Source organism: Melozone crissalis, unplaced genomic scaffold (assembly GCF_028551555.1).
Source record: "Melozone crissalis strain CALT ecotype California unplaced genomic scaffold, PUWL_Pcris_2 ptg000016l_1, whole genome shotgun sequence".
NCBI classification, from domain to species: Eukaryota; Metazoa; Chordata; class Aves; order Passeriformes; family Passerellidae; genus Melozone; species Melozone crissalis.
In genome coordinates this window covers 28,438,810-28,465,548 of record NW_026535794.1, presented here as the reverse complement: position 1 = coordinate 28,465,548, position 26,739 = coordinate 28,438,810, and the positions used below count along the sequence as shown (strand labels likewise).

Here is a 26,739-nt window from a genome sequence, read left to right as displayed (position 1 = left end):
CTCAATTACAGTATCAATGAGTAGGTGGGGATCCACTTGCATTTGCAAAAAAAAAAAAAAAAAAAAAAAAAAGAAGAAAGTTTAATACTTAAATTTTTTCTAGATGATTTTCCAGACAACAGTTTTGTTGCACAATTATTCAGCCTTCCCACTGAATTTGATGGAAAATCTACCTTTGCATGTACAAGTAGCTTTACAGAGACACTGTAAGAGGAAGTAATTTGGTTTATAATTTCTCTAACAAGGATATCTGGACTGTGAAATGTAGTGTTCATGGTAAATAAAACGTTTCACTGCACTTTGTAAAATAGATATTATTTCATATCCTGGTCTTTGTATTTTCCTCTACAAAGAGTGTTGCCATTGTCCAACACCTAGAAGCACTGGGGTGGGTTTGCTAAGCTCAGCTGCCCTAGATTGACACAGATTTCAAATGGCAGACACCTGCATTTTCCAGCAGAGGAGCTGGCCCAGATTTGGGGCCATCATTTCAGATATAAATATAGACAGTTGGTGTAAAAGGCAGGTGTCTATATTTGAGTTAATCAGTTTATGCTCTCTGTAGAGCAGAGAGAGAAACAAGCCACAGCACAGGGTGATTTATCTGACCTCCCTCAGCACTCCTGAACTAATATGAATCACACCCTAGATAAACATGTTTCTTTCCATTAATTGTAAAAAGACCTAGAGATGCCTCAACTGAAAAAGAATGCCTCATTTTTATAGCTCTAATATTAAGTATTTTGCATCCTGACTGCTGTGCCTGTGTTACACAAAAAACACATAGCATTTCTTCAGCAAGGATATTATAGATGTGGTAAGCTTCCCATAGGTAAATAAGAGAAAGAAATCAAGTTGAGTGGAACAATACTGTAAAACTGACCCTAAATGCTTGAAGTGAGCAAGGATTTTCCAACACAAAGTAGATAATTACAGCCATCCCACTGAAAATGGGATTTGAATGGAAGGACTAAAAAAAAGTGGCTTTTTTTTTTTTTTTTCAACACTGGAGGTTTTGTACCCTTTATAAAATTGGCTGGGCAAAGAAAGGCTGAAGAGTGTGTCTAGTCTTCTGAGCAGATCAAGGCTCCTTGGTGAGGAAGAGTGCTCTGTGCAGGCATGCACGTGCAGATGAAATGGATGCAGAGGAGGAATAAAGCATTGCAGATTCAAACACTTGGATCCTTCACCCCCTGTGCAGAGGCTTAAGTGAATCCATAAGGAAAGAGCCAGAAGTGATTTAGGTCAGACTAAAGCTATCATTAATACAGGATTTCTGTACTAGCTCTGCCTTCAAGAAAAAATAGACATCTATGCTAGGTACCATACCCAGGCAAGCTATGCCCTTAGTAACCCTCAGGATAATTCTAGAAGGAGTGAGCAAACATCAAAAGATTCAATACTTCTATTGAGACTAGAGCCTGCTCCAATTTTTTTTAATTGTTTAGAAAACAGCCTGGAAATTTTACAATCATGGGGGGTTTTTTTCCACAAGATGGAGAAAAACCTGCATTTGATTTACTTCAACATCACCACTGTAAATGTCCTTTGTAAAGGAGAGGGCTTGAAATAATTAATTAAAAAAAAACTAAGGAAAAGCGTGTTCATCTTTTTGTTCTCTGTACATGTTCAGTTTTACAACTGCACAGAAATAGCTCTGCTGACACTGATGAGAGAATTTCACTTGCTGTGAGTGAGCTCTGCAAGTTTGTATGATGTGTGTAGGCCTGATTTGCAAATGCTAACTATTGTGACTTAAAAAAAAATTTCAAAGGTTTCCATTTGGAGCTGCAAGTTCAAACCATTTCATTTCATAAACAAAACTAACTTTGAGATAGAAGAAGTAGCAAAACACAAACTTCTTTTTTGTTTATTTACATTCCTCTCTAATATATATATTATTTTTTTTATTTAATGTGGTAAAAGGCAAAATGAGTACTCTGTGCCAAGTTTCAGACACGTATGAAATTTCAAGGCTTATTATCTTATTAAGCGTCTGAAATAAGGACTTGTATTTTTAAAAAATAAAAATTTTTGCTGACACAACCTGCACTCTGAGCAGTGGTAATGCCACCACCAAGAGCACGGCTCCCATGCAATGTGAACAGCCCCAGATCTCCTTAGCCTAATACAATGAAAGATTTAAAACAGAGGAAATAATTTCCAAGAATCATATTTCTGCTGTCATGTTTGCAGTCACATTTGGGTTTAAAAGATGGGAAAACACTAATCTATTTATATGTTCTCAAGTTACACCCACAAAACAGGATCCCAGAGAAATTCTCACAAACAGGGTTTGCAAGAATACAGCAGAAGTGTGTGTAGGTAGATGTGGGTGACTGGATGGATTATGTATGTAATCAACATGTGAAGCTCTGTAATACTGGAAATAATAAATTGTTGTGAAGGGGTAAGGGTGGAAAGTGCATTTTACATGGATTATCTGCCCTAGTTCCTGTTCTTATTTTTGGAAAGCAATCAGCTCTTCGTGAGAACTCAGCACCACGCTGAGCCACCCTGGGGCTTTTCATGGCCCAGCCCTTCACTTTGCATTATCATCTGTTAGCAGCCACATCCTGTGCAGACTGATTCATTACAGCCAAGAAGGCTGAGAGAACAGGAGACCCTCTGAACCCTGAGGTCTGAAATCACACTATCACACTTCTCTCAGTGCACTATATAAAATAAAGCTGCTTTTTCAAAGGCATTGCCACTCATTTTGGTAATTATTCCAAAGAAAAGCTTATTTTAAGACAATATGTTATTTTAACTCAAGATCCTTGCAAATCACTGTTAACTCATATGCCTGATTTGGAAGACCATATGTTCATCCCAATTTAATTTAGGCATAAAACCAAATAATTCTGACCACTTTTGCTTAATAGCTATGGTCAAACTGAAATAAAAATGAGGTAATCATAAACTGATCATAAACTGAACTCATATACTGATACTGATAGCACATTCATACTGCTTATGAATATTTATTCATTGATGTATATGAAGTACATTATTTTTTTCAACTATGGTAATATTTTTGTTTTCTGTGAAGCTGAAGTGCATGCAGTCAGAGATAATACAGTATGTTGAATTGTATTTTTAAACTCTAAAATGCATTACTTTTGAAACTGTATGATTTCCTGATGCATAACTATTGAACACAAATATGTTGCAAGTCAATTGAAAAATCTGAATTAGCGTCACAGTTTATTACTTTCCATTTCACTGTATTTCTAAATATCCTAATATCTCACAGCAGTTTTAAGCATGAATTTAAATGTAAGAGCAACTACAAGATTCTTGTTTTACACATAGATGAAGAAACTTCAGAGATAAAATGACCAACAGATAGTGCCTGGGCTGGATGTACTAATCTTCAGGCTTAAACTTCCAGTTTCCTGCATTAACTCTGGGACTTTAAATTACATTCTTTGATATATTTGTTTTAAAGTTGCAATGTACACCTGAGTCTTTGTACAGAATTTTTTCTGCCTCCTCTCATGATTACAGCAATAGCAGGACATGAGCAAACTGTACATAAACCAGTTCTGTGACAGAGTGGCAGAAACACAATTGCTGAACCATGTAGAAACACAGTTTGCTGGTACCAGTGCTACCATAGCAAGCAGTGAGGGATGTGTATTGATGTGGCAATAGGAGAGCTGTCAGAAAGCATCAGTGTGGGCACAGTCCATGAATCCCATTTGTCTCCTGTGTAACATGACTGATTACAGCTAAATTACAGTGACTTTAAATGTACAAGTCAATTTTCTAAGCTAATTAAAATCAGGGAGGCTAGCACTTCTAAGGTTAGCAAAATTCAGCTCCTATACAGCATACTCAAGAAGAATGGAATATATATATATATATATATATATATATATATATCTCTGATTTTAAAAAAATTTCATTGGCTGGAGTTCAAGGGAACAGTGCTACTAATAATGCATAGATTGCCATTTTACTGTATCCCTTATAACAGGAACCAAATAGGCATAAACCGTGTTTGCAGAGACATGGATATGTTTCCCAAAGAATCAAGGTTCTATTAGAAACGAAATTGAAACACCCATAGAAACACCTCAAAACAGCTGAAAACATACATCATAGATTTATATATATTCAGAAATACTGTGGAGACTTTACACCTTTTGTCTGCAATCTGTTGAAGGCATCTTAGATGTCATCATGCACCTGGTGTCAAGAGAACAACAGCAGCCCATGCTTCAACAGCATACAATAATTCTAAGATCAGCATAGTTCAGCTAATGCTAGAAACAAGAGGATATTTTTAGAAAATTTCCCTCTTAAAGGTCATCTACATCCCGTTGAGCCTGCTTTACAAAAAGACTGGTTTTACCCAACCAAGTCACTAAAGCATGGGTGAGCACTCTTTCTTGATCCTCTCCATTCACAAACTCATCCTTTTGACACCCAATTCATTCATGTTCTAATATCAAAACAACCTGTTAAAGCTTTCAAGGCAAATGACACTGAAACAGGAAAGGGATGAAGATGTTATGCTCCAAAGGAAATCATCCTAAATTACCATTCATAAACTGGTAACAGAAGATAAGTGATTACAGGGTTGGTGGTACCTTTGGACTACATGTAGGGTCTGAGGTATCAGGCCTCCCACCTTTACTTTGTCTGACCTAAATTCTACCATTCTGCTATTTTTAGAAAGAACCTTGAAATACAGCAGCTTGTGAGCCAGCCAGGAGCCCTCAGCACATTTAACAAGGCTCAACAGCCCTGCTAACTTTCTCTTTTGTCAATTGAGATTAATGCAGTGATTAGGTGACTTTCTTAAATGAGGTATTGTTTCATTTCAGCAATAGGAAAGCTACAGTGTATAAAATAATAAAGACTTTGAACCAATTAAGTAGTCTAAAATCATATCTATTTCCCTAGGGCTCAATGTGTCTTGAAAAGCTGGGAAAACACAACAGTTTCAAATCCTCTCTCCCTCCACACACCCCACAGCCAACAACTGTACTTGACCTTCTCCTTTCTAACTATTCTGTCATCTTTAGCTCTTAATTCTAGTGGAGCAGCTGTGTAAATATAGCCAGAACTAAGAAACCGTAATCTTCAAAGCTCAGGGATTATTCTCTCTTACTTTCCTGAGCTTTTTGCAAGCAGGTATTTAGCCTGAAAGTACTGTTGAGCCTCCCTGCCTACTTTTTCGCCTTAGATTTTGGGTTTGCCTTTGAGTAAAATCAGTGTGTGACTACTCAGGGCCATGGGGAGCAGGCAGACAGCATCACCCACCCACCCAGAGGCTCTGGGCTCATTCCCAGCCAGCACCAACAGGACACTGGTTTGGAGGAATCTGAAGTCCTTCATGTGCTGTGTGGGTCTTTGGTCAGCCAGGTCTACAAAACTGCAATTTTTCTCTTTTACAGATGGTTTAAGAGACTGACTAATGGTTCAAAGAAGGTTAGGGCACCAGCTATGTATTGGCCTTTTATTTTGTTCTCAGACAGGCAGGATGGCTGTGGGAGCCCACATGACAGCCCCCAGCACCAGCCTGCTGTGAAGCCAGGCTGTGTATTTCCCTTCAGTTTATTCACACAGCTCTGCAGTCTCATACTGCTCCTAAAAATAATCACAGCCTGCAGAGCAGCATGAGGGGCAGGCCTTCACATATACCTATGTCAGTCAGGATTTAAAAAAAAAGAATGAGCTTTCCTCAACCCCCAGACTAAACAAACAGCACCCTACACATCCCTCCCAGCAGCAACAAGGGTTGTTTTGGCTTGGGGACACAAATCTATCAGAGCAGGCTGTAAACTGTGACCCTCTCAAAAGATGAGTCACCCAGCAGTAAAGTGAAAACACTGATCCTAAAAGCACTGATTCATGCCTAGATTTCTGTCTCAGAAGTTAGGCAGCATTATGAGCACACATTTGCCAGCCTTCATGCACTGCAATCTGACAGCTGACTCACGACTGCATGTCAGGACTAGTGCCCTATGTATGGGGGATGCAGGTCGAGTATGTTTTACACACTCTGCCTTACCAAGTCCTTTCTAGCATCAATTTGTAGTATATAAATCCTCCCCCCATGTCAAGAATGACACTCACCTCTCAACAAGTTTCAGCTAGACACTAATTAACACTCTGCTATTAGTAAACAAATGATCCAAGATGGAGATAACAACCCCTCAAGGAAACAAAACTGCTCCACTCAGATCTGCTGAGGTCCAGAGGGGCTTAGCTATCCCCCACCTGAGTGCTTCCAGCTCCTTGCTGGTCTGTGACCAAAGTCCTGGGCAATGAACTCCTGCAGGCCCAGAGAGTTCAGTCAAAGACTAAAGAAGCACCCAAGTCAGGCTGGGAAGCATGGGCTGGCTGTGGGTATTGCTTTCCACACAAAGGATCAATTGGTCTCACTAAAACATGAAAATTTGAAGAGCAAAATGTTTCACTTTTTGTTTTTTTTTTCCAAATATAAATGCACATTCAGTGCAATGCAACTTAAAAGTGATCTGAGAACCTGGAGCCTCATCATCCCACGGTATTTTTCCTAGTTGAAACAGTCTGATGCTCACACACAGCTATGCAGCTAGAAATAGCTAGATTCTGAAGGCTGGTTAACTGTGATTGTGTGTAAATAGCTGAGGCAATGCTGTGCAAACTTTCATGAGCTAAGACAAGTGATAAGGTGACAAGACCTTAAAGCTTGTTCAATAGCACCAATTCAGATGCAATTCCTTACCTCCTTAGAGAAGCAGGTTAAGATAGTCACCTGAAATCTTGCAGAACACAGCGTTCATCTGTAGCCCTTTGAGCAAAAAGTATTTTCAATTTAAGATTTGTAACTCCAGCATTGTAACAAAATGACACCTGCTTATTCAGCTCTGAAGATTGTCCTACAGGTATCAGTATTTAGGCCAGAACTGACAATTCATCATATGGAAAAACGTGATCCACATCTGGCAGGACCGTGCCAGCAGGAAATCAGTTCAGATGCTGAATGCTCTCCTGCAATCATTGTTTTGTTCATAGTTGGAAGACTGCCATAGTAATACAGAACACTTTCAGAGGTAAAGCTACTGCATTTGTATACTGTACTCTCAGGACTGTCACTATAAAATTCCAGCAAAACAGTTCTAACGCAGATAAAGGCATAGCTTAAATTTAAAAACCATCCCCTGGAGTCTTCTACTTCCAAGTCAGTATTAACACAGTAAGAGCCATGACATTTTAGAAACAGTACTCTCCACCTTCGCTCACTTTTCCCTCCAGAGTGCTAGAGTACAGATCTGTCAAGTCTTTGTAATTAAAATCATTCACTGCTGTTTTTATGCATAGAAGAGTTGAGGGAGACAGCCACCAGATAAAACACTAGCATATTTAATATGCAAAACAAAACACAGTTGTTTTTTTCAAGCAGTATGCCTTTTCAACTATTCCCAATAGAAGCCTAATGAGTACTGAAAATGGAGCAATTAGAATTTGGTATCAGTTTGTTTACCTGGCACAAAGAGCCAGCCTGCCATCTCACCTTCCTTAGCGCAGGAGCACAGTGCATCCAATAGGAAGGAAAGTATTAGCCAGATTATACCAGTTATACACCAAATTCACAGGACTCAGCATCACTAATATAGCTTTTTCCTCAGGACTAAGAATAACCTACATTTTGATGTGCCATCAGTTACATAAACAAAAATGAAAATATCAGGGTTTTGAGAGAGAGTATTCTGGTATTTTGGATATTCTGGTTCAAACTTAGCCATTTTCATTTGCAGGCTAAACAAAGTTTTTCTTGTGTATGCTTGGGTCCTGAAAATAATTAGAAGCTTGCCACATCAACACATTCTACTCGTTGCTGTAACTTCTCAGAAGAAAATTCACCCAAGGTTTAACTGCAGATTAATCCCTCAGACAGATTCAGATACACATGGCTAAAGACATTCAATCAAGTACCACCTGAGAGTACATGTGATATATGCCCAACATTGCCTATTAAGTGTTGCACATAACACAAAATAGGCTCAGCTAAATACAAGATGTTTCAAATTGTGCAAGAGCCATCACTTTGGAAAAGAGTCAAGGCAGCAGGTATTTCTTCCATGAATATAAAGACATACCATTGACCCAAAGTCTTCAATGAGATACCTCCAATTTCTAACACTGTGACATTTATAAGCCTCACCATATTTTAAGACTTTGGTTATTCAACAGAAATACTGATTTGAGTAACAGCAGAACTATGTGCATGGAGGTTGCTAAGAAAGTACCACTGCAGCACAAGAAGTCAGACACCTTCTCTCTGCAGGCTTGTTTTCAATTGTTTATTGAGGTTTAAGAAGTCATCCACATTTCTATAAATATAGACATTACTTGAGTAAGTGACTTACAATGTCACCAGTGCAGGTACATATATAACCAACATACAAAAGCTCCACTGGAAGCTACTTCAGTTTATTCAAAAAGGACCAAGATGTCATAAAAAAAAACACAAACAGCTGTCACTTTCAGTTATCGAAGACACTAAAGTGCATTTTTGGTTATCTCCTGGTCGAACAGCTGCTGGTTAAAAAGCTTGATTTTTTTTCAACACAGCTAAATTACATTGATTGACATTCGGTTTGTAGCTGTCATCCTCCTGATACATGGCAGCAGGTAAGAAAAATGCATTACTTCGCTGGTTGAGAGGAGGAAATTGATTTTGCTAGTTTCTACTTTTTTTTTTAGTCTGGTATTACCAACAAAAGTTTAAAGATAATCTAACATTCTGATGAATTTCTACAGCACCACTAAAGTTAGTCTTAAAAATCCAGGCTCTGCTTTAGCCCTTTTAATTGCTAACCAAGTATCTAAAGAGTCACTTGAAGCTCTGTACCAGTAAGAAAAACTACCCTCCCTTTTCTGTCAAGCACTATCCTGCCCAGTTAACACTGTTTGCACACTCTGTAAACAAGAACAGCTTAAAGCATAATTAAAGCAGAACACAGGCCCATCTTGAAAATCTTCTTCCCCCTTTCCCTCCCCCCCGCCCCCGGTAGTGTCTAATGTTTGAGTGTATAAAGCATTATTACATTCCTAACCACAAAATACTGTAAGAGTCACAACAAAAAAGCATACATTGCAAGTGACATAGCAATACTGCTTTAATAAAATGGGATATTTTGGGGAGATACAAGATGTGCTCTGCTAATTTTAATTCCATCTTTACCTCATTATAAGTATGTTATATTGCCAGGAAAGTCACCAATAGGGCAAAGAATGCTGCAGTGGTTAGAACCACAGCAGCCAGAGTTGTTCTTTATAGCTCCTTTACTGCAATTCATTGACTTTTGATGCTAGGAGGACATAAAACTCACCATTCAGAAATAAATTACTAATTTTGAGTAACAGTTTAAACCTGATTAGCACTGTATAATGATGAATGGCTACTTCTAAAAAAAATAAGAACCTTATATACCAAAAAACATGCTATATGTTGAGAAACCACTTTTTCATGCTCCATCGTGTTGTTTACAGTTTTTACTTGTCAAAGTCTTTCTTTTACCAGTTGAAGAATCCACAGCACTTAAAATTTCAAGTGTTTGAACTTAACATGAATCAAGTTCAAAAAGAGCCAAATTAAAACAAAAACCTACACATGTAGCCAAGCTTTCATAAAAATCCTCAAACAAGGTAAAAAACCAGTCTCAACGAAATTATGGGTTACTAGCTTCATACATGTTTTTAAAGCTGTATAATGTTCACCTAAGCACTCCACTTACGAGCATTAGAAGTTTAAAAACACAGAACACCTTCAATGCAAATTGCTTGCAGAGGGCACCCTCAAACATATGACTACAACACTAAGCAGAAAACCCTCGTTTTATTTGGCTATTTAGACATCCATGTCACATATACCCACCCATCCATTTCCTGATAGCATTACATCATCTATTAGGGCTTCTGAAATAATACAGAGCCAAAAAACTCAGAAGAGACTAGTTAAAAAAAAATAAAAAAATCCACAACTGCACAGCCTTCCTGTACACAGCAAGGTTGTGCAACTGATTGTTCAACGTAACTAAGCTTAACGGCATCCAAACAGGCAGGCCTGGCTTTGGAAGCTGTCTCACGTCAAATTTTGACCATGTAACTACCCTAAAAAACAAAGGTCAAAAAAGAACTCATCTCTTCTTTTTCTGCTGCCTCAACATTTTCCTTCGCTTAATTATCATATCATGTAGTTTCTCCAGTCCCTCTTTAAGTCCGTCTCCAATGATTGCACAGGTAGGCTGCAAATGCCAGGGCGTTGAAGAACTCAGCTCGCTCATTGCTAACATTTTCTCTATTTCAGAGAGGGAGAGAGAGTTCCTCAGGTCCTGCTTGTTAGCAATGATAAGGACAGGCACTCCTTGATTCTCAGATATCCTAGTAATCTTATGTAGTTCTGTTTTGGCCTCCTCCATCCTCTCAACGTCGACGGAGTCCACCACAAACACGATGCCATCGGTGCACCTTGTGTACGACTTCCACAGCGGCCTCAGCTTCTCCTGGCCGCCCACATCCCAGAAGTGGAAAGTGACCGTCTTCGAGTTGCCCAGCGTCACTTTGATTTTCTCCGTATTAAATCCTTTAGTGGGGACAGTGTTGACGAACTCATTGAACTGCAGTCTGTAGAGCACCGTCGTCTTCCCAGCGCAGTCCAGCCCCAGGATGACGATGTGAAAGCTCTGGAAGGAAGGCAGGCTGGAGAGGATCGGCGTCTGGTCCGAGAGTCCATTCCCCATTGCCAGAAGGGAAGGTGACAGCAGGCTGCCACGAGCAGAGGCGGCTCCCGCGGCTGCGCTCGGATCCTGCCAACGACACAAGCGGCCTCAGAGCCCGCTCCGCCGGCGCCGGGGCTGCGCGGCCGCAACGCGCCGGCCACGGCGCCGCCGCCCCAACTGCGGGGGCGGCCGCGGGCAGCGCGACGCGGAACGCCACACGTCCCCCGCCCCGCCCGGCGGCTGCGGCCGCTCCCGGCACTGCGGCTCGCCCGGCACCTGCGCCCCCGCCGCCCTCGCCGCGCCCCAAGCCTACCGCGGCTCCCTCAGCGCGGGGAGGGGCGCGCTGCCCGCCACCCCATGGCCACGCGCCGCTGCTGCTCCGCGGCCACTTCTGCTGCGGCTCTCACTGCTGCTCCCGCAGACGCTCCCGCTACTGCTGCGGCTCCCGCTGCTTCTCCCGCAGTCGTTGCTGCTGCCGCTACTGCTGCGGCTCCGGCTCCCGCAGTCGCTGCTGGTGCTGTTCCCGCTCCGCTCCTGCCGCTGCTGCCGCCGCCGCCCCTGTGATTCTCCGCTGCATCTGGTGGCGGGGCGCCTCCCAGCGCGCGCCTAGCCCCGCGCGCCCCTCCCCGCGCCCTCCCATTGGCCTGACCGCGCGCGGGGGGCGGGGAGCGAGCCGCGCTCCGCCTCGCCCATTGGCCGGCGGCGCCGGCCGCTCATGGGGAGCCCGAGTATCGTACCGTCCGCAGCCGAGCGCTTCGGCCCGCAGGAAGGGGCCGCTCCCCGCCCTGCCTTGAACAGTCTCCGCTCCCTCCCGAGAGGCGGAACCGCTGCCTCACGCGGCCCGTTCGGGGCAGGCCGGCACGGCCGCACCCTCCGCCTACGGCAGCCCCCGCCCCGCGGGAGAGCGGCAGTGCCCCTCCGGCTACCCAGAGCCCCGCCCCTTCTCGGGAGAGCGCGCGTTCATTGGGCGCGGGTGCCGTCACTCCACCGCGGTCCCGGCCGCCCTGGGGCCGCCTCTGCTGTGCCCCGCCCCCTCCCCACACCCATTGGGTGTAGGTGCTTTCACTCTAGCGCGCCCCCTGCCGGCCCCGGGCGGTGTATCCCCGCGCACCTGCGCCACTGCCCGGGGCACGCGGCCCGGCTGGGGCGGGAGCGCACGGGCGGGCTCGGAGCTGCTTCTGAAATAAAAGTGCCAGCCTAGCTCTGTGCTCCCATGGTACGTGCTGTATGTGCCTTTGACTTGTCCCCGCGAAACCGGAGAGACTGGCCGGGAGGGGCCGGGAATAACGTAGTGTGTGACACGGTTGTGATGGACGCGTGGCGCACAGGGATGGCAGCAGTGCTCGGGTCTGAGTGAGCACGCACTGGTGCCTGGCTAAGAAAGGTTGCAAGAAAGGTTTCCCACAGCACAGAGACATGTTAAGTAATCCTGCATTTCGATGTCTCAGGCAGATTGGAGCAGTGAAACGTTTCCCAGAACTAATTACGAGTGTCTGATAACACATTGAGTACATTCACTGTTTCCAGAGCATACAGGTGTTAGAGGAGGCCGGCAGGAGGAGTGTTTTGTCTCAGCTCTTCTTGCTGCCGAACATGGTTCTGTTCCCTCCCATGTTCCCTCTGCTCCTTCTGCTCCATGCTCTAAGGTTCTCTTAGCCCTTTGCCAGTGCACTTTGCACGGCTGTGCCAATGCAGGTGGTCACTGCTGCCTGTGCCGGGTGTACCCGGACCAGTGTCAAACAGCACTCAGGAGGATCAGAGCAGAGCATGCTGCAAAAGTTTTCATCTACAGTCTGTAGATAAAAATTTAATGAATCAATCTTTACAATAAAATCATATGTTTAATGGCTAGCTAAAGCTATTGTGCTACTCTACCAGTCCAAGTGTATGTTTTTCTGTAGTCAGTATCACAATCATAGAATCATAGAGTGGTTTGTGCTGGAAGATCATTTAAAGATCATCTAGTTACAGCCCTGGTGAGCAAGACACAGTTCTTCCCAAGGATTTCTGAGATTCACATTCTCTGAACCTCAGAGAAAGGGAAAACACAATTCTTATCGCTTGCTGTGCCTGTGTTGTGCCAAAGTGGAATGCAATATGGAGATTGTTTATCCAAAGTGAGGATGTTTTGTTTCCTTGGCCTGTCAGGGCCAAGTGTGTGTGTGTTTGTGTGTGTGTGTGTGTGTGTGGACTGTGCAGTTGTGCACAGGGTTGAGTGCTCGGCAGGTTCAGTTTTAGATGTATAGAATAATATAGTATAATTAAGTAATGAATCAGCCTTCTGCTATCAGTGGAGTCAGATGCATCATTCTCTCCCCTTTGTCGGACTCACCTTTGATTTGCGATACCCACTGCTGTGGGCAGGGACACATCTCATTAGAGCAGGTGGCTCAGAGCTCCATCCAGCCTGGCCTTGGACACTTCCAGGGATGGGGCATCCACCTTCTCTGGGCAACCACCCAAATCTTTGACCAGCTGAGCTTCACTAAAAGAGAAGGGTCATTTTCAATATTAGTCTTGCCTTTTTGTCTAGAGGACTTTAGGGTTTCTTGATGGGGCTGCTGAAAAGGGTTAATTTACAAGAATATTCAGACAATCATATTTCTTTTTTTTCCCTTTGAAAGCATGGTAGTCCATATTTTAAATCACAGATAATTTTATGTAAAAGAGAAGTAATTGAATAGTAAAGGGACATATAATAGTAAAAAAAAATTCCATCGTGTGCTGTAGGCAAAGCTTCACGTTATTAAAGTGTTAAGATACCTATTCTAGTCCTACTAAAAATAGCAAAATTCTAATTTGCTTACATTTGAGATAAATATTTCACTGCTTTTATCTTTGTTCATTATTTACATCCTGATCTTGCAGCTGATTCTCTTTTGAGGAAGTGGCCTGTTTGTATAGGAAGGTGATTTTACATCTATGAAAAGGAGGGGTAGGTTACCCCTAAGGCCAGCTGGTAAGGTTTTTGATTTGGCAGTATTTTACAGTACTTTTGCATAATATAAAGAACTGCATAGCATACAATGTAATAGAAAAGCATCTATAGTGAGAGGAAAATTGGCCCTTAATTATTCAATGGATGGTTTTCAGTAATTCCAAATTGGGAGGAAACCAGCTAGAAATCCCTTGTTAAGGAATATTACTGCAGATAATATATTTATTCATGAAGCTTGACAAGCTGAAATAAATCAAATTGACCTTTACCTCCACCTACAAAATTAACTATCCCCTATTTTTACTGGAAAAATAACCCTATTAGATATTATGGTATCCTAAACCTGCATGTGTGACTGTTACCAAGATGCATTCAAACTTTAACATGGCTTCCTAATAATACATTTTACAATTAATCCTATGAGAATGGATCTTGGCTAGCTCCTACCCTCATGGCAGGTATTTTGATTTTAAACATAAGATGCATAAGGCTTGTTTTTATCTCTTGTTCTGCTGAAAAGCAGTCAATACATAATATTTTATTGGAAAGGGAGGGATAAAGAACTGGTGTTTTTTTCTAAGATATAGTGTATCCAACACAGTGGGTATGAGAAGGAGTCTCATAAATCTTGTAAAAAGAGTTTTATGCCATCAGGGAGGTCATTTTAAGATTAGACAGAAATTAGTATCTTCAACAACATGAGCATACCTGTATTTGTAAATATATACATGGAAATAATCTATGCTCTCCAGAAAATGCCTGGACACTCCCTACAGTTAATTTATCACATTTACCTGTTGTAACTTGCTATGAAGTGAATTATGATCTCTCTGGGGCTGAGACTATTTTTCACTGTAAGTCTTCTTTGCACCTTGATCTTAATTAATGCCTGTAGGCACTTCTGCAAAACAGCTATTAAATAACAATCCAAGTGGATCAGCTCCTCCCAGACACTTCATGCTGCTTTAGAAGTCAAACGAGCAGACTGGGCAGGTGCTGTGGAGTAATGGTATCTAAATTAGTGGGACTGTAGAAGAGTTGGCACATTCAACCTCTGATAATTGAAGGTAAGGGTAAAGCAAGGCTCTGATTATCCTGTAGATGTCCTGAATGAAGGAGCTCTACAGAAAGCACCTTTCACTCTTCCAAGTGTGTAGCTGTATGGGGGAGTGGGCTGTTCCTAGATGACAGCTGAAAATAACTGCAAGATACATGTAAGAGGAAACAATGGTGAAAGCCTCGAGCCACATGCAGAATTTTAAATGCAAAATAAGGAGGTGCCTAATTTCTGTGTATGGGTAATTTCACATACTGATACTTTTCTCATTTCCTATCTAATCTCTACAGATCTGAGTTCGTTCTAAGCATTCCTTAGCTCATGAAAACAAGTGCAGCTTCAGCTTCTATGGGCTAAAAGCCTTCTCCCCTTTCCTGTTTACACAGTGCACCAGTGTAAATAGTAATATATTATTTTCTACATAGGTTTCTTACATATATGCTATAAATATTTTCCACTTAGAAGAGGGCAGGGCTGGGGACAAGTCATTGTGTTTCAAGAAAAAGAAGCAGTACCTGTATAGCATGCAGCTTCTTCACTATGATAAAGTAGTTTGGTTTTTGGTTTTTTGTTTTTTTGGTGGTTTTTTAATTCCTTAATGGCCTGGACATAATTTTGGTTCAAGGCAGGTTTGAGGGGCCAGGCTTCCAATGCTGCAATTATTAACTGCTTCTGAGAAACTTAGATAGTCCTTATTAGGGATATGGACCATGAAATTGGTTGAAGTGTTGCCAAGAAAGAATTGGCTTACAGTGGAAAGATAAGATTATTGGAAATTTTAATATTATTACCCAGCAGAGATTTAGGTTACCTTTTAATACATATCACCTCCTTCACTGCAGGAGCTGTCTCACAGTGCCCAGATAATAAAAATGCAAAGGATCATCAAACATCTACTTGCAAGGTTGCGTGTATTCTTCACAAGAAATCGTCTTTCATATGGAAATAGCAATTCTTGGAAATTAAATCTAGCATTCATGAGAGGTTTACCGTAGCAGGACATTAAATCAGAGATTTCATTAGTGCTGGTCATTTTAAAGTTAAATTCCACTCAGGTAAGTATGACTGTTGTTATACAACCACATCTAGTGATGCAGGAGATGAGAAATTCCTTCTGAAGCAATGATAGTGGGCTTGAATTTCCATGGCTAGATATGCACCATATTCCTTTTGTTTTCATTAAATATCTTCATTCTGAAGAACAGGCTAATGGCATTTATTATCCTATACCATTAGCTAATCTCCTTAGAGTTATTTTTTAATAGCACCACATACTGTGTGTAGCAAATTTGATTCAAGTCAAATGAAAAATGAAACATCAGACAAATGATCCTGATGCCATGTACTGCAGATGCAGAGGAGCATGGCCAGAACTAAAGAACAGCAAAAGACAGAAGCAAATATGAGCAAATGCTGAAGGAGGGATAGGAAGGAACCAGCTGCATCACAGAGCTGAATTAGTTGTCAGACACAAAGGAATGAAGTCCTAGGAAGAATGGAATTATTGCAAGGGCTCTACAGGTAGCTGATCTACAGCAATGGGATCCCTACCCCCATCTTCATGAGAGAGATGTGTGAGCAGCCTCACACCACCAGTTATTGCTGCTCTGTGTGGAAATCAAGCAGATTTCTCAATGTGTATGAAAGAGAAAATCAGTTGCATTTCAGTACAATGACATGGCAGACCTTATGTATTAATGTTTGTGTAATAGCAATAATGTTCATTATTACAGTAACCAACTGTAGCTCACTTGTACATTCAAAAATTGAAGTTACTTCTCTTCAACTATACTCTAGATCTCAGAGCTAAAAAAGTACTGCTTTGAATTGTCACATGGTTCTGAAAGTATTGCTTTGAGTTGTTGCATGGTACATAAAATATTACAGCAGTTTCACCATGAATTTTGAGAACCTCCTTGAATATGAGCAGTTAGAATGAAATAACTGACAAATTGCAACACATGACTTTTTGCTCTTAAGACTATCTCTTAAATTGATGTACAAATTTTTTTGCACAAAGAAGCCTTTTATCATCTTTGCTACATCTGCTGAATTCTTTTATGATAACTTACATGCTGCATTAACTACTTTGCTTTGATTATTAAAAAGTAGTTGATGGTAGAAAATCTAATTTATTTCCTCACAATAAGCTTAGAGCAGTAGGAGATGGAGTTGCTGTGTGTAGACCAGTTAATTAAACTTACTGTCATTTCTTACTTACCTTCACATGAAGTCTAACATCTATATTTTGCTACTTTCATTTTAATAAATAAACATAATGCCATACAGCAGACTAATAAACAAAAAGCCTCTTCTGATACTGACAGTCAGAGTTTGTTGCATTTTCAACTCTATTCAGGTGTGTTAGCTGAAAGAAAGCTGTGCTAGCTCATAAATGTTCTTAGTCACACTGAGCAAGTGTTGGCTCAGGGTAACTGAGGATTTAACCTCCACCTTCCAAGCTCTGTGAATTTCGGTTGTTTCATCCTCTGATGGGATGGCTGTAATGGTGGTGACTCCATGTTTGTGGAACATGGGGAGCAGCCTGACCACTTTGTGTACAAGAAATGCACCTTCTGTGACAGGGTGGGACAGCAGAAGGGTTGTCCCCAACAGCATCTTTGTGTTTAGGACTTGTATGACAAAACTCTCAGCCACACTGACTGTTCATTTAATAGCAGAGTGTAATTAATAAGAGTTCTACATAGATCCCCTCTTCATATGATACAAAGTTTATAGTCAAAAATCCAAACCTGGACATAGGACTTGTTATGGGGCGGTTTAAAGAATATAAATAAGCTTTTTTTTTACAGGAACCCCTGGTTTCTACCGCTATTTCACTAAGAAGCTGGTGCTAAAAAACCCCAACAAATATGTTTATTTAATAAATGGACAGAATACCTCCTGCTTTAATCCTTCATTACATGAGGCAAGACTTCATCATGAGCAATTCCAGTGTTTAGTGTGCGATACTACACATGAGCAAGCCTTGGCTTGCATGTTTTCTTTAATGGTTGTATACTGATCAAAGACTTGTGTTCACCTCAGCAACAGGTTCCCCACCTCCTACCCCAGGTTTGTGACAGCACTTTTGCACTTATAGGGTTTTTTCCCCCCTCTTGAACTAGTGACTTGAGTCATCACACTCTTTTGATGAGAATGTAGTGCTAACTCAATGCTACTCTGAAAATCTTGCCAATTAAGACAATGGCTTCCAATATCTTTTTTATTCCCCAATACTTTCCCCCCAGAAAAGCTATGGGCACTTTAGGGTTGTGTTTTGGTTTTTTTGTTTTTTCTTTGTTTGTTTTGGTTTTTTTTTTTTTTCTATGCCAGAATAATTCTAAACAGTGTAAAATTCTATCAAGCTAACATTTCAGTATCAGCTGCAATCTTCTCACATTGCTTCCTTTGAAAAGTGTAGCAGAGTTTTTAAATATAATGCTTTAATATGATGGGAGCAGTTTGCATGCAGATTACAAGTACTAAAATTACAAAATGTAAGAGCAGCATATTTTATTTTGCCCCTGTATAGATGGATTTAATATGTGAAGGGATTTTCCCAGCTCCAGAATAATAATGGAAATGTTGGTAGTATAACTACTGCTGTTTGAAATATTGCTAGCACAGAGCAACAATGAAGGAAAGAAAAAACTGCTATTAAATATTTTTCTTTACTAAAGAACTACATAAATACTGTATAACTATTTAACATGTATAAAACTGCTGACATTTGCTGGAATTGTAATAGATAGGAAAAAAACAAACAGACCTTGGACATCAGCACAAAGAAGGCTTTTCTTTGATAAATTTGTATCTCAGTTGATTTTCTGTAGTGGAAAAAAAAGTTACAAGTTCTGACTGAAGCTTCTGACTAAGTGTTTATGGGATGAAACATTCATTTAAGCCAGTTCTTTCCTAACAATCCATCTGCTTGCAACAGTTACTTATTTAAAAGCTATGCTTTGTTCTTCAGGTGCTGCATATATCCAAGAGGAAGTACCAGGACAGGAAGAAGCACACAGCACTCAGTTCACAGAGTCAGAGTTAGCATATGGTTAATGAAATGCTTAAATGACAAATATACTGCACTCAAACCTGCCATGAGAGCATTTCAAAGACAGTCACAAAACACAAAGCAGTGAAGCTCCACTGATTTGCAGAGACTGGCCTGTTCCTGTGGCTGGCTGGAGCAGGGAGCCTGTGCCTGTGTGGTGTGCACAGCTGGGTCTTGGATGTGTTCCCACCATTTTTGGCAACAACTGAGAGGTGATGCCCATCCAATATACAGGGTTCTCTGTGAGAATGAGCAGGCTGTTGATCTGTAATAACTTTGTGTAAATCAAGTTAAGTGCACACCTTGAAGAGGAAATTCAGTTGCTCATCTCTCCTAAAAAGGCACAGCAGCAATAGAAACAGATTTCACAGAGATTGCACTGTGTGGAAGTAAAATTTTATGGGAGATATGCCTAAGCTCCCAGGAGGGTTGTGAAAAGTCTAAAGTTTCTGCTTTAGTGTATAATAATGTAGGTAGTACAGTGATAATGTCACAGCTCCTTGAGCCTGGTGCTGAGAGGCAACAGCAAAGAGAAGTCCCCACTGGGACAATGAAATAGACCACAAACAATTTGCTTGATGTTCTCCAACCACTGTTTGGTAATTTATCAGTGCTCCTAATAACAGGAGTTTGTGAGTGCTGCTTATAACTCCTGGTCACATGCAGAACAAACAGTGTGGAATGTAACTACTCTCTGGCTTTCTGAAAGCATCTTTCTTACATGAGTGAAAAGAGAGACCTGCTGGCTCCCTAGATAGAGAGGAGGGGTTTATTTTTATTTTTTAAAGAAAGAAAGAATTCATTATTCATTTTAGTAAGATAACTGAGCTCAAATGTAGTTGTAATATCTTCAGTGAGGTAATTAATTGATTAACAATGTTCCTGAAGAAAAACAACAAATACCTGTTTTAACAGATAAATTAACTTGGTCTTTTTAAACCACAGAAGACTGATAAAACCTACTGAGCATCTGTGCAGTCCACTGGTCTCATTCTCTGCAATGCTTGCTTCACTTCCTACCAGAAATCTTTCCCAAGCACTTCATTCTGGCCCTATAGTTGTGAGGCATTTGTGAGTTTTCAAAAACTATGTCACTGGCTGGATCTTTAACCTGTCCTTTTTAATCAACAGGCATCTGAACTGCACAGTGAAATGTTTAATATGGCCCAGCAAAATAAAACATAAATTTGCACTCAGAATTATATATGACCCAATTCTTTGCTTGCAAAGAACGTCATAGTTCTGAGTGGCTTTTCATTCGGAGGCTTCCCAGGCAGTAGGAGTTTTGAGCTAAGACTTGCCTGTGTTTGTCCCTGTTCCAACACAACAGCACTCCCAAGTGTAGTACATGCAAACCCCGATATGGCAGGTCCTGCAGCTTTGCCAGCTCTGTGGCAACTGCATCCAGTCCCTGTGCATGTTTGGATGTTGACCAATCTATTAAATTTTGTTTTGAAGCAAGAGGGTGTTAAAAATCAGCTTTCCAGGAGGGAATGGCAAGAGCAAATACTCCTTTGCTTTGATTTCTGGTATGAAAAGTAAACTTCAGTCAGCAGAATATGAATGAGAGCTAAGCATTCTAGATTAGATTTTTCTCAGGCCCAAACAGAGTTGTTTGGCTGCCAGTGATAAGAACTACAGAGTTTCAGTGCCTGCAAAGGAGCTCTTTCCCCCCAGGGCCATGGATAGTTTCACCAGCTAGCCTTAACTGTGGAATAAAGGTTTCAGTCTCTTCCACTGAGAAATGATGGGCACCTTATGCTTAAGTAGTGGATATTTATTGTAGTTTCTAAAACTTGAGCCAAATTAAAAAAAAAAAAAAAGATAATTCTTCTCAGTTGCAAGAGCTTCAATGTGAAATCTGAGCTTATTACAGTGTGCAATAGCAAAAAGAAAACCAACCCTTATCCTAGGGAGCTCCCAGGTTTGTATTTATGATTAGATGAAAAAGAGAAGAAGAAACAAACCAAAGAGAGGACGATGAAAGAATGGTTTCAGGGAAGACAAACACTGTGTGGGTGGGGAGGAGTAATTTCATCTCCTTGCTCAGCTGCAGTCTACATGTTTTTAAATCTTATCAGCTCACCGTGTCTTCTTTTTAAGTTAACAGCAAATCTAAAACTTACTTCAGTGAATGCAAGATTAGGCCTACTGCTTGCTAAATGTTAAAAGCTAAGTCACTTGAAAATTGATTTGAAAGCTAAACCCGGGGGTGTTAGGCAGAAAGCTTTCTTTCACATCCTAGGTTTCAGTTCTTGGAGGGAAACAACAGTAAACTCACTTTGAAAACCTTATAAAACCTGTCCCTGCAAAATCCTTTTTGCTTTCCTCTCCCAGGGAATATGATTCAAACAAACCACATCATACATTCCAATTCCATAATATTGAAAAAGAGAAGCCTTTCAGAGAATTCAGCACAGCTTCTGCCACTAGAATTGTAAACTCTCATAAAACCCTGCCGAAATACTAATTTTTAAATGCAAACTTTTTTAAGCCTTTTGCTGACATCACAGCATTTTATCAGAATGTAGGTTTCCCGTTCTCTGGCTCTCATGGCCACACCACACTACTTAGCAGGCTTTAAACAAAGTAAGGAAGGCAAATAAACAAACTTGTGGAGGAACAGATTGTTTAGCTGAGATTTTAATTGAACTCCAGTGAATGGAGGCAACACTGCAAGAGGCAATAGTTGAAATGCTGCAAGGGTAAGCTCTGCAGTTTTCATCTCTCTGAAGCCTTCCTCTTCACCTCTGCCAGGACTGATTATAGAAGATTAAGTGTCCAAGCAGGACTTCTAGGGAGCAGAAACAGCAGTGGGATATTATGAACATAATCACTTTTTTTTCTAATTGAATTATTTTATTCAAGGCCTTTCCACTACTGGAAAAGAAAAATCAAACAAACAATACCTCCTTATGTAAGGAAAAAATAAGCATGGAGATATCATAAACAGAAAGAATCTATTCAAGCAAGTCTTCATGCTTTGAACATTTTGTATTTCAGACGGTATATGATAAATATATGATACATTCAGCACATGAGTAGATGCAATCCCAGACTGAATCTTCAGAGGAAGCATGAGAAAGCTTTAAAGAGGACAAATGGTTATATCCCTTCCTCCTGGTTTACTGATGGAAGGCCTCTGGCCATAGGTCATTGTGTGAAAGGCTGTTACTCAATCTGAGAGATTCTGCCTGCTGAGGGTCACTTAAAGAGCCCTGCCCTTCTGCTTAGGGACACCAATATCTGCACAACCTTTCATCTCAGCACAACTGTAGAAACAGGGATTTTCAAGTTAGCATCACTGCACTCCCTGCAAATCATTCATCTTTCAGTCCTTGCTGAGGACTGACTGAAGGCACAGCAGTCTGGCACATAAAGCATGTATGTGTTTCTGTGGTTTTCAGACCTGTGAGAAGTCAGAGTTGAGATAAAACAATAGCCATCAGCTGTCACCACAGAGGGCCTAACTCCAAGCTTTCACTGGGCCAGAGTGATGAAATTGTGTGAAACCAATAGCAGCAGCTAGCAGACATTTGTTGGAGAACAGAAACAACATTTAAATGCAAAACCAAAGCTCCAAAATGAACAAGAAATGTGGTAATCTTCATCCCTCCATCTGTAGTCAGTGAGCACTTTTTGTTTCTCTCAGTTCATACCCTTGACTGTGGACAGGACTTGTCGTGCTCAGTCTCTGGGTTGAAGCCATGTCTGTTACCCAGTATAATTCAATAATAATGAAAGAAAGATCCAGTACATTATCAACACTCACAGTCCTTAAGTCAACCACAAAACACCACTTGCCAGAAACAAAATGAGCTGTACTGCAGAGAGGCCTCATGTTTTAACAACAGCAGCAGAAAAGTTTCAGGACATGGGAGATCAGACAAGATGCCATCCCTTTTAAAAACAAATCTTTTCTTTTTCCAAGTTGGAGTAAGAAGCATCTGAGGATTTTGCTATTCCTTTGTAAACACAGCAGAGCCTTGTCTTTGCTTCATACTTACAATCCCCAGAGCAGTTGCTCCCATTCTGGAGAGGAATTTTTATGGACCTGATGCAAATACACCCATAGTTACATCTTTCATGGAGTGTCAAGGCTGCAGAGGCGAGGATCTATTATAGTTTTATTGTGTTATACCATAAAAGCTTAAATTCTCAGTTGAGCTGGCCTCTGCCTTTCCCCTGCTGCCCTAATGCCACAGCTGGTGGAGCTGCAGCCATTCTTCAGCAGGTCTCTGAGGCTTCACACTCGTCTCATCTAATCCTGCTCTGAGCAACTCTCTGCAGCCTGGCACCAATAACCCAGGCCCTGTCTGGATTATGAGCAGCACCTACAAGATGACAGTGTGAGAAGTGACTTGACTAGGTCAGGCATTGTACAAACACATGGTAAGAGACAGAGCAGCTTAAATAAACAGGGAAAGGATTGAGGAAATCCTCGTTTAATAGGTAGAGAATAGGACAGTAAATTCAGTGATTCACTTCACAAAGACAACAGGAAATTCAGGTACCAGAATCCCTGTCTGCTGCTTTGAATATCAGACAAGTTTTCATCACCTTTCCTCACACAATCTTAAAAAAAGATCACTTTGAGCTCTGGGAATTCACATATGGGATTATTTGGATGCTGAAGTGCATCTGCAGATGCTAGGATGGGACCCAGAGTCTGGCAGCAGAAGGCTGCCTGGGCCTGTCCAGAAAGAGAGGAGGGGATTGTTAGAGTGGGCTTCTTGCCTGTTCTTGGTGGTAGGACATTCACTGCCACTTCTTACCCAAGTATAGTAGGAGAGTAGCTGGTTAGTGTTGGGAAGGACAGCAATCTTTGGTGCTGTCAGAGATCTGTGCAGCCCACTCAGCTGGTTACATGGGGGCTCTGATGTGCTGCAAGGCCCACTACAGGAGACCTGTGACCTTTCTGAGAAACCTCTGTGAAAATCTAAGCCTCCAGGGAAATCTGTAATCTTCCAATCAGCAGTCTGTTTTAATCACAGTTGTTTCTGTAGCTGCTTGTTCTGTAGCAAGGGTATCAGACAACACAAAGCACGGTGAACTGTTGGGCAAGTGACACTAAAATCACCTGATTGCATCCAGCCTTGATGTTAGTATTGCTAAATGCTGGGAAATCACCCTGAGTCACCTCTGTGATATCTGCTGAGGAGCAGCAAGGAGAGCTGTGCTCTTCTAGCACCGTTAAGAGGCTTTTTTAAAGTAATCAAAGCATTGCTGCTGCGTGTGCCTCTGGGCCTTTCAGTGGGATACTGTTCAGATTGTTCCAGTCTCCCCTGCTTGCTTCATGCAGCAGATTTTTGAGGCAATGATCTGCAGTCTAACAAACAATAAAAATCAATGCTTCCACTTGATGCTTTCATTTCATGTGCACGGAAGCCCAAACTTCACTGCTGGCTGATTAAATGTGCTGGTAAAATGTACAGTGTTGTGGTTCTCAGTACACCCTTAAAAACCCTTTGAGGAGAGAACACACAGGGTGGAAGTGTGCATGTCTTTAAGAAGCCTGATACAGACTGTTTCACCTTCTGCTTGCTCCCCTGGAATAACTCTGCTATTATTAAAGAAAAAACCAGCTTACATATTCTGTTCTGTAGGGACAATTTTTCCCCCCTGAAAAGGCAAATATGCTTTAATGTCAAGAGGAAAATGACAAGCAGAGGGAGAAAGGCCAAAATAATCATCTGTTAATTTTATGCTGTGGTGGGCCTCCTAGTTCCCACTGGTCAGCCTTCTCCTCCTTGCACCTTGGAAGCTTTCACTGAAGTGAGAGCAGTAAATTCATTTTCAGCATAAGGTAATGGGCTAACAGGAAGAGAAGGTGAAAGTAACTTTAGGCCAGTCAAGAGAGGATGTAACTAGGCATCAAGGACATGAAGTAGATTAAAGATCTGATTGTATTTTCAGAAGTTCCTTTCATTTTAGCATCTGAACTCCTAGCCATAAGGGAAAAGTGTATTACTTCTTTATCTAAAGACAACATTATTGTCTTTAAAAAAGAAAATGCAGGGATTTGTAGAGTCATCACAGCAAAGTAGTATCTAGCTCTGGTTTTATTAGATAATAATTTTTTGGCATTTGGCATATACTTGCATTCGGCTCAATTAAGCCATAAAGGCAGAACTTCAGTGAGATGCTGCTGAAGCAGTTGTATCCTAAAGCAAAGTTTGAAGGTTTTTTCTGAAACTTTCCTATAGAGAAGTCAATTCTGAAGAAGAATTTCAGTCCATGGAAAAGAATAGCCTTGTTTGGGCTAATTTTTTTTCTTTTAAATTCTTTTACATTCAGTAAAAATGAAGACTACAAGAAGATTACAAGATTAATAACAAGAAGTGTTCCTGTAGCCTATGAAGATGTCTAAAGATGTCTTAGAGCACCTCCTGCTATAGTTTAGTAAGCAAAACATTTTCTCTATGATTCCTCAGTTATCCTGTGAGAGGGAACCATAATCTTACTGTCTACCACCTCCCATCACCAGCATTTTCTTGCTGCAGTTGAAGGCTGTGTGAGTCTGCACTGGCAAGAAATCAAACCATTCAATTGAATTTAGCTGCATTTAACACAGTAATTGACAGCAGATCTAATTCAATATAGCACTATGGTCAGAATGGGTATTTAGAACAATGATTCCAGAAGCTGACTCCTGTCCTGTGCATAATCTGTAGTTATACTCTAAGATTATGGTATTTTATGTAATATGAATACTACATAGGACTATAATGTCCTGATAGTTCTAAGGATTCCTAATACCTTTCTGCTGCAATGAAATAAAGATGAAAAATGATGCTGTGTTTACAACCAATAGAACATGAATGCTTTCTGTTTGGTAGTAGCATAATGAAACTCCTAAATCAGGGTCTAATTTGGCCATTGCAAGTAGAGTGAACATACTATTACTGTGTGAAATACTGCAAGACATAGCTTATTCTTGACTGAACTTGTCTGTATACAGATCTGCAAAATTTTTTCTATTATGAAAACAAGGCAGATAGGTTTGATATGTGTATTCATTAAGTTAGGTGCTTAAATATTTTCTTGGAAACAGCTTAATCTTTAACACTTCCAAGCACTCATAGTCCATCCTGTCTGTCCTCCCTCATTCACTTCTTCTTCTCAAGGGAAAGAAATACATCTTTGTGTGTACTGCACATATATTATGAAAAATAAACTTCCTCACTGGCAAGCAAACCCAAGAACAATGTTGCAAGCAGCTGTTGTGCTTAAAGCCCAATGGAGAACACTGTTCCCTTATGAGCTCTCAATGCTCTTCTCAACATCAGCAATCAACATGCCAGAACAATGTATTACAAACTCAAAAGCCCAGGCCAGGAGGCCACAAAAGCTCCTCTGTCTTGTGTGAGGGAACTGAAAAGAGGCTTTCACAGTGCTGGAGAATATGCTGGCAGACTGTGCCAGTTCAGAGCCCTCAGTGTCCCGGAAGATGTGTATGTGCAAGAAGGACAAATCTTGTCTAATCCTTGGTTCAGAAGCTACTGTAACTGTTATTTTTTGAAAATGAGAAGAATCATATGTATGTGTTGAAGACAACAATCAGATAATTACAGGCTGCTCAGTGGCTGAGGCAATGAAAGGTCTTTGTGCTCCTTCCAGCAGAAGGACATCTTATCTACTCTCACAAATAAGAAGCAACATGTATCCTTTAAAAACAAACATAAACCTATTTCCTCTTATTTTATTAAGTAGTTATTTCTGTAATTAATCATTTTTGCAAGCAAAAAGTTATAAAACCAGGGAGTTTGATTAACAACAATGGTGTTTTTTCTTAAAGATGAAAATAACAACCTAATAACCACCCAGTTCTTTGATTTTCACTTAGGTTTGTAATTGTCAAGCTGGTGAGAAGAGTTAATCTTCCAATGGGTAAAATTACACCAAAGTCAAAACAAGTAACTTCTCACTGCACTTTTCATTTAAAAGGTTTTCAGGAAATCTT

At 40.9% G+C, this 26,739-nt stretch overlaps 1 protein-coding gene across 2 annotated transcripts; it reads right to left on the bottom strand.

Annotated features, from left to right (window-relative positions):
* Positions 1 to 8,288: 8,288 nt before the first annotated feature.
* Positions 8,289 to 11,496, bottom strand: ARL4A (ADP ribosylation factor like GTPase 4A). 2 transcript variants are annotated; one of them, XM_054274114.1, is made up of 2 exons: positions 11,462 to 11,496; positions 8,289 to 10,811 (listed from the first exon to the last, which is right to left on the bottom strand). In XM_054274114.1, exon 2 carries the CDS (start codon positions 10,743 to 10,745, stop codon positions 10,143 to 10,145), a length of 603 nt encoding a protein of 200 aa, XP_054130089.1. In that variant the 5' UTR covers positions 10,746 to 10,811; positions 11,462 to 11,496; the 3' UTR covers positions 8,289 to 10,142. The 2 variants fall into 2 exon arrangements, with proteins under 2 accessions (XP_054130089.1, XP_054130088.1); XM_054274113.1 differs by lacking the exon at positions 11,462 to 11,496 and adding an exon at positions 11,038 to 11,211.
* Positions 11,497 to 26,739: the final 15,243 nt, after the last annotated feature.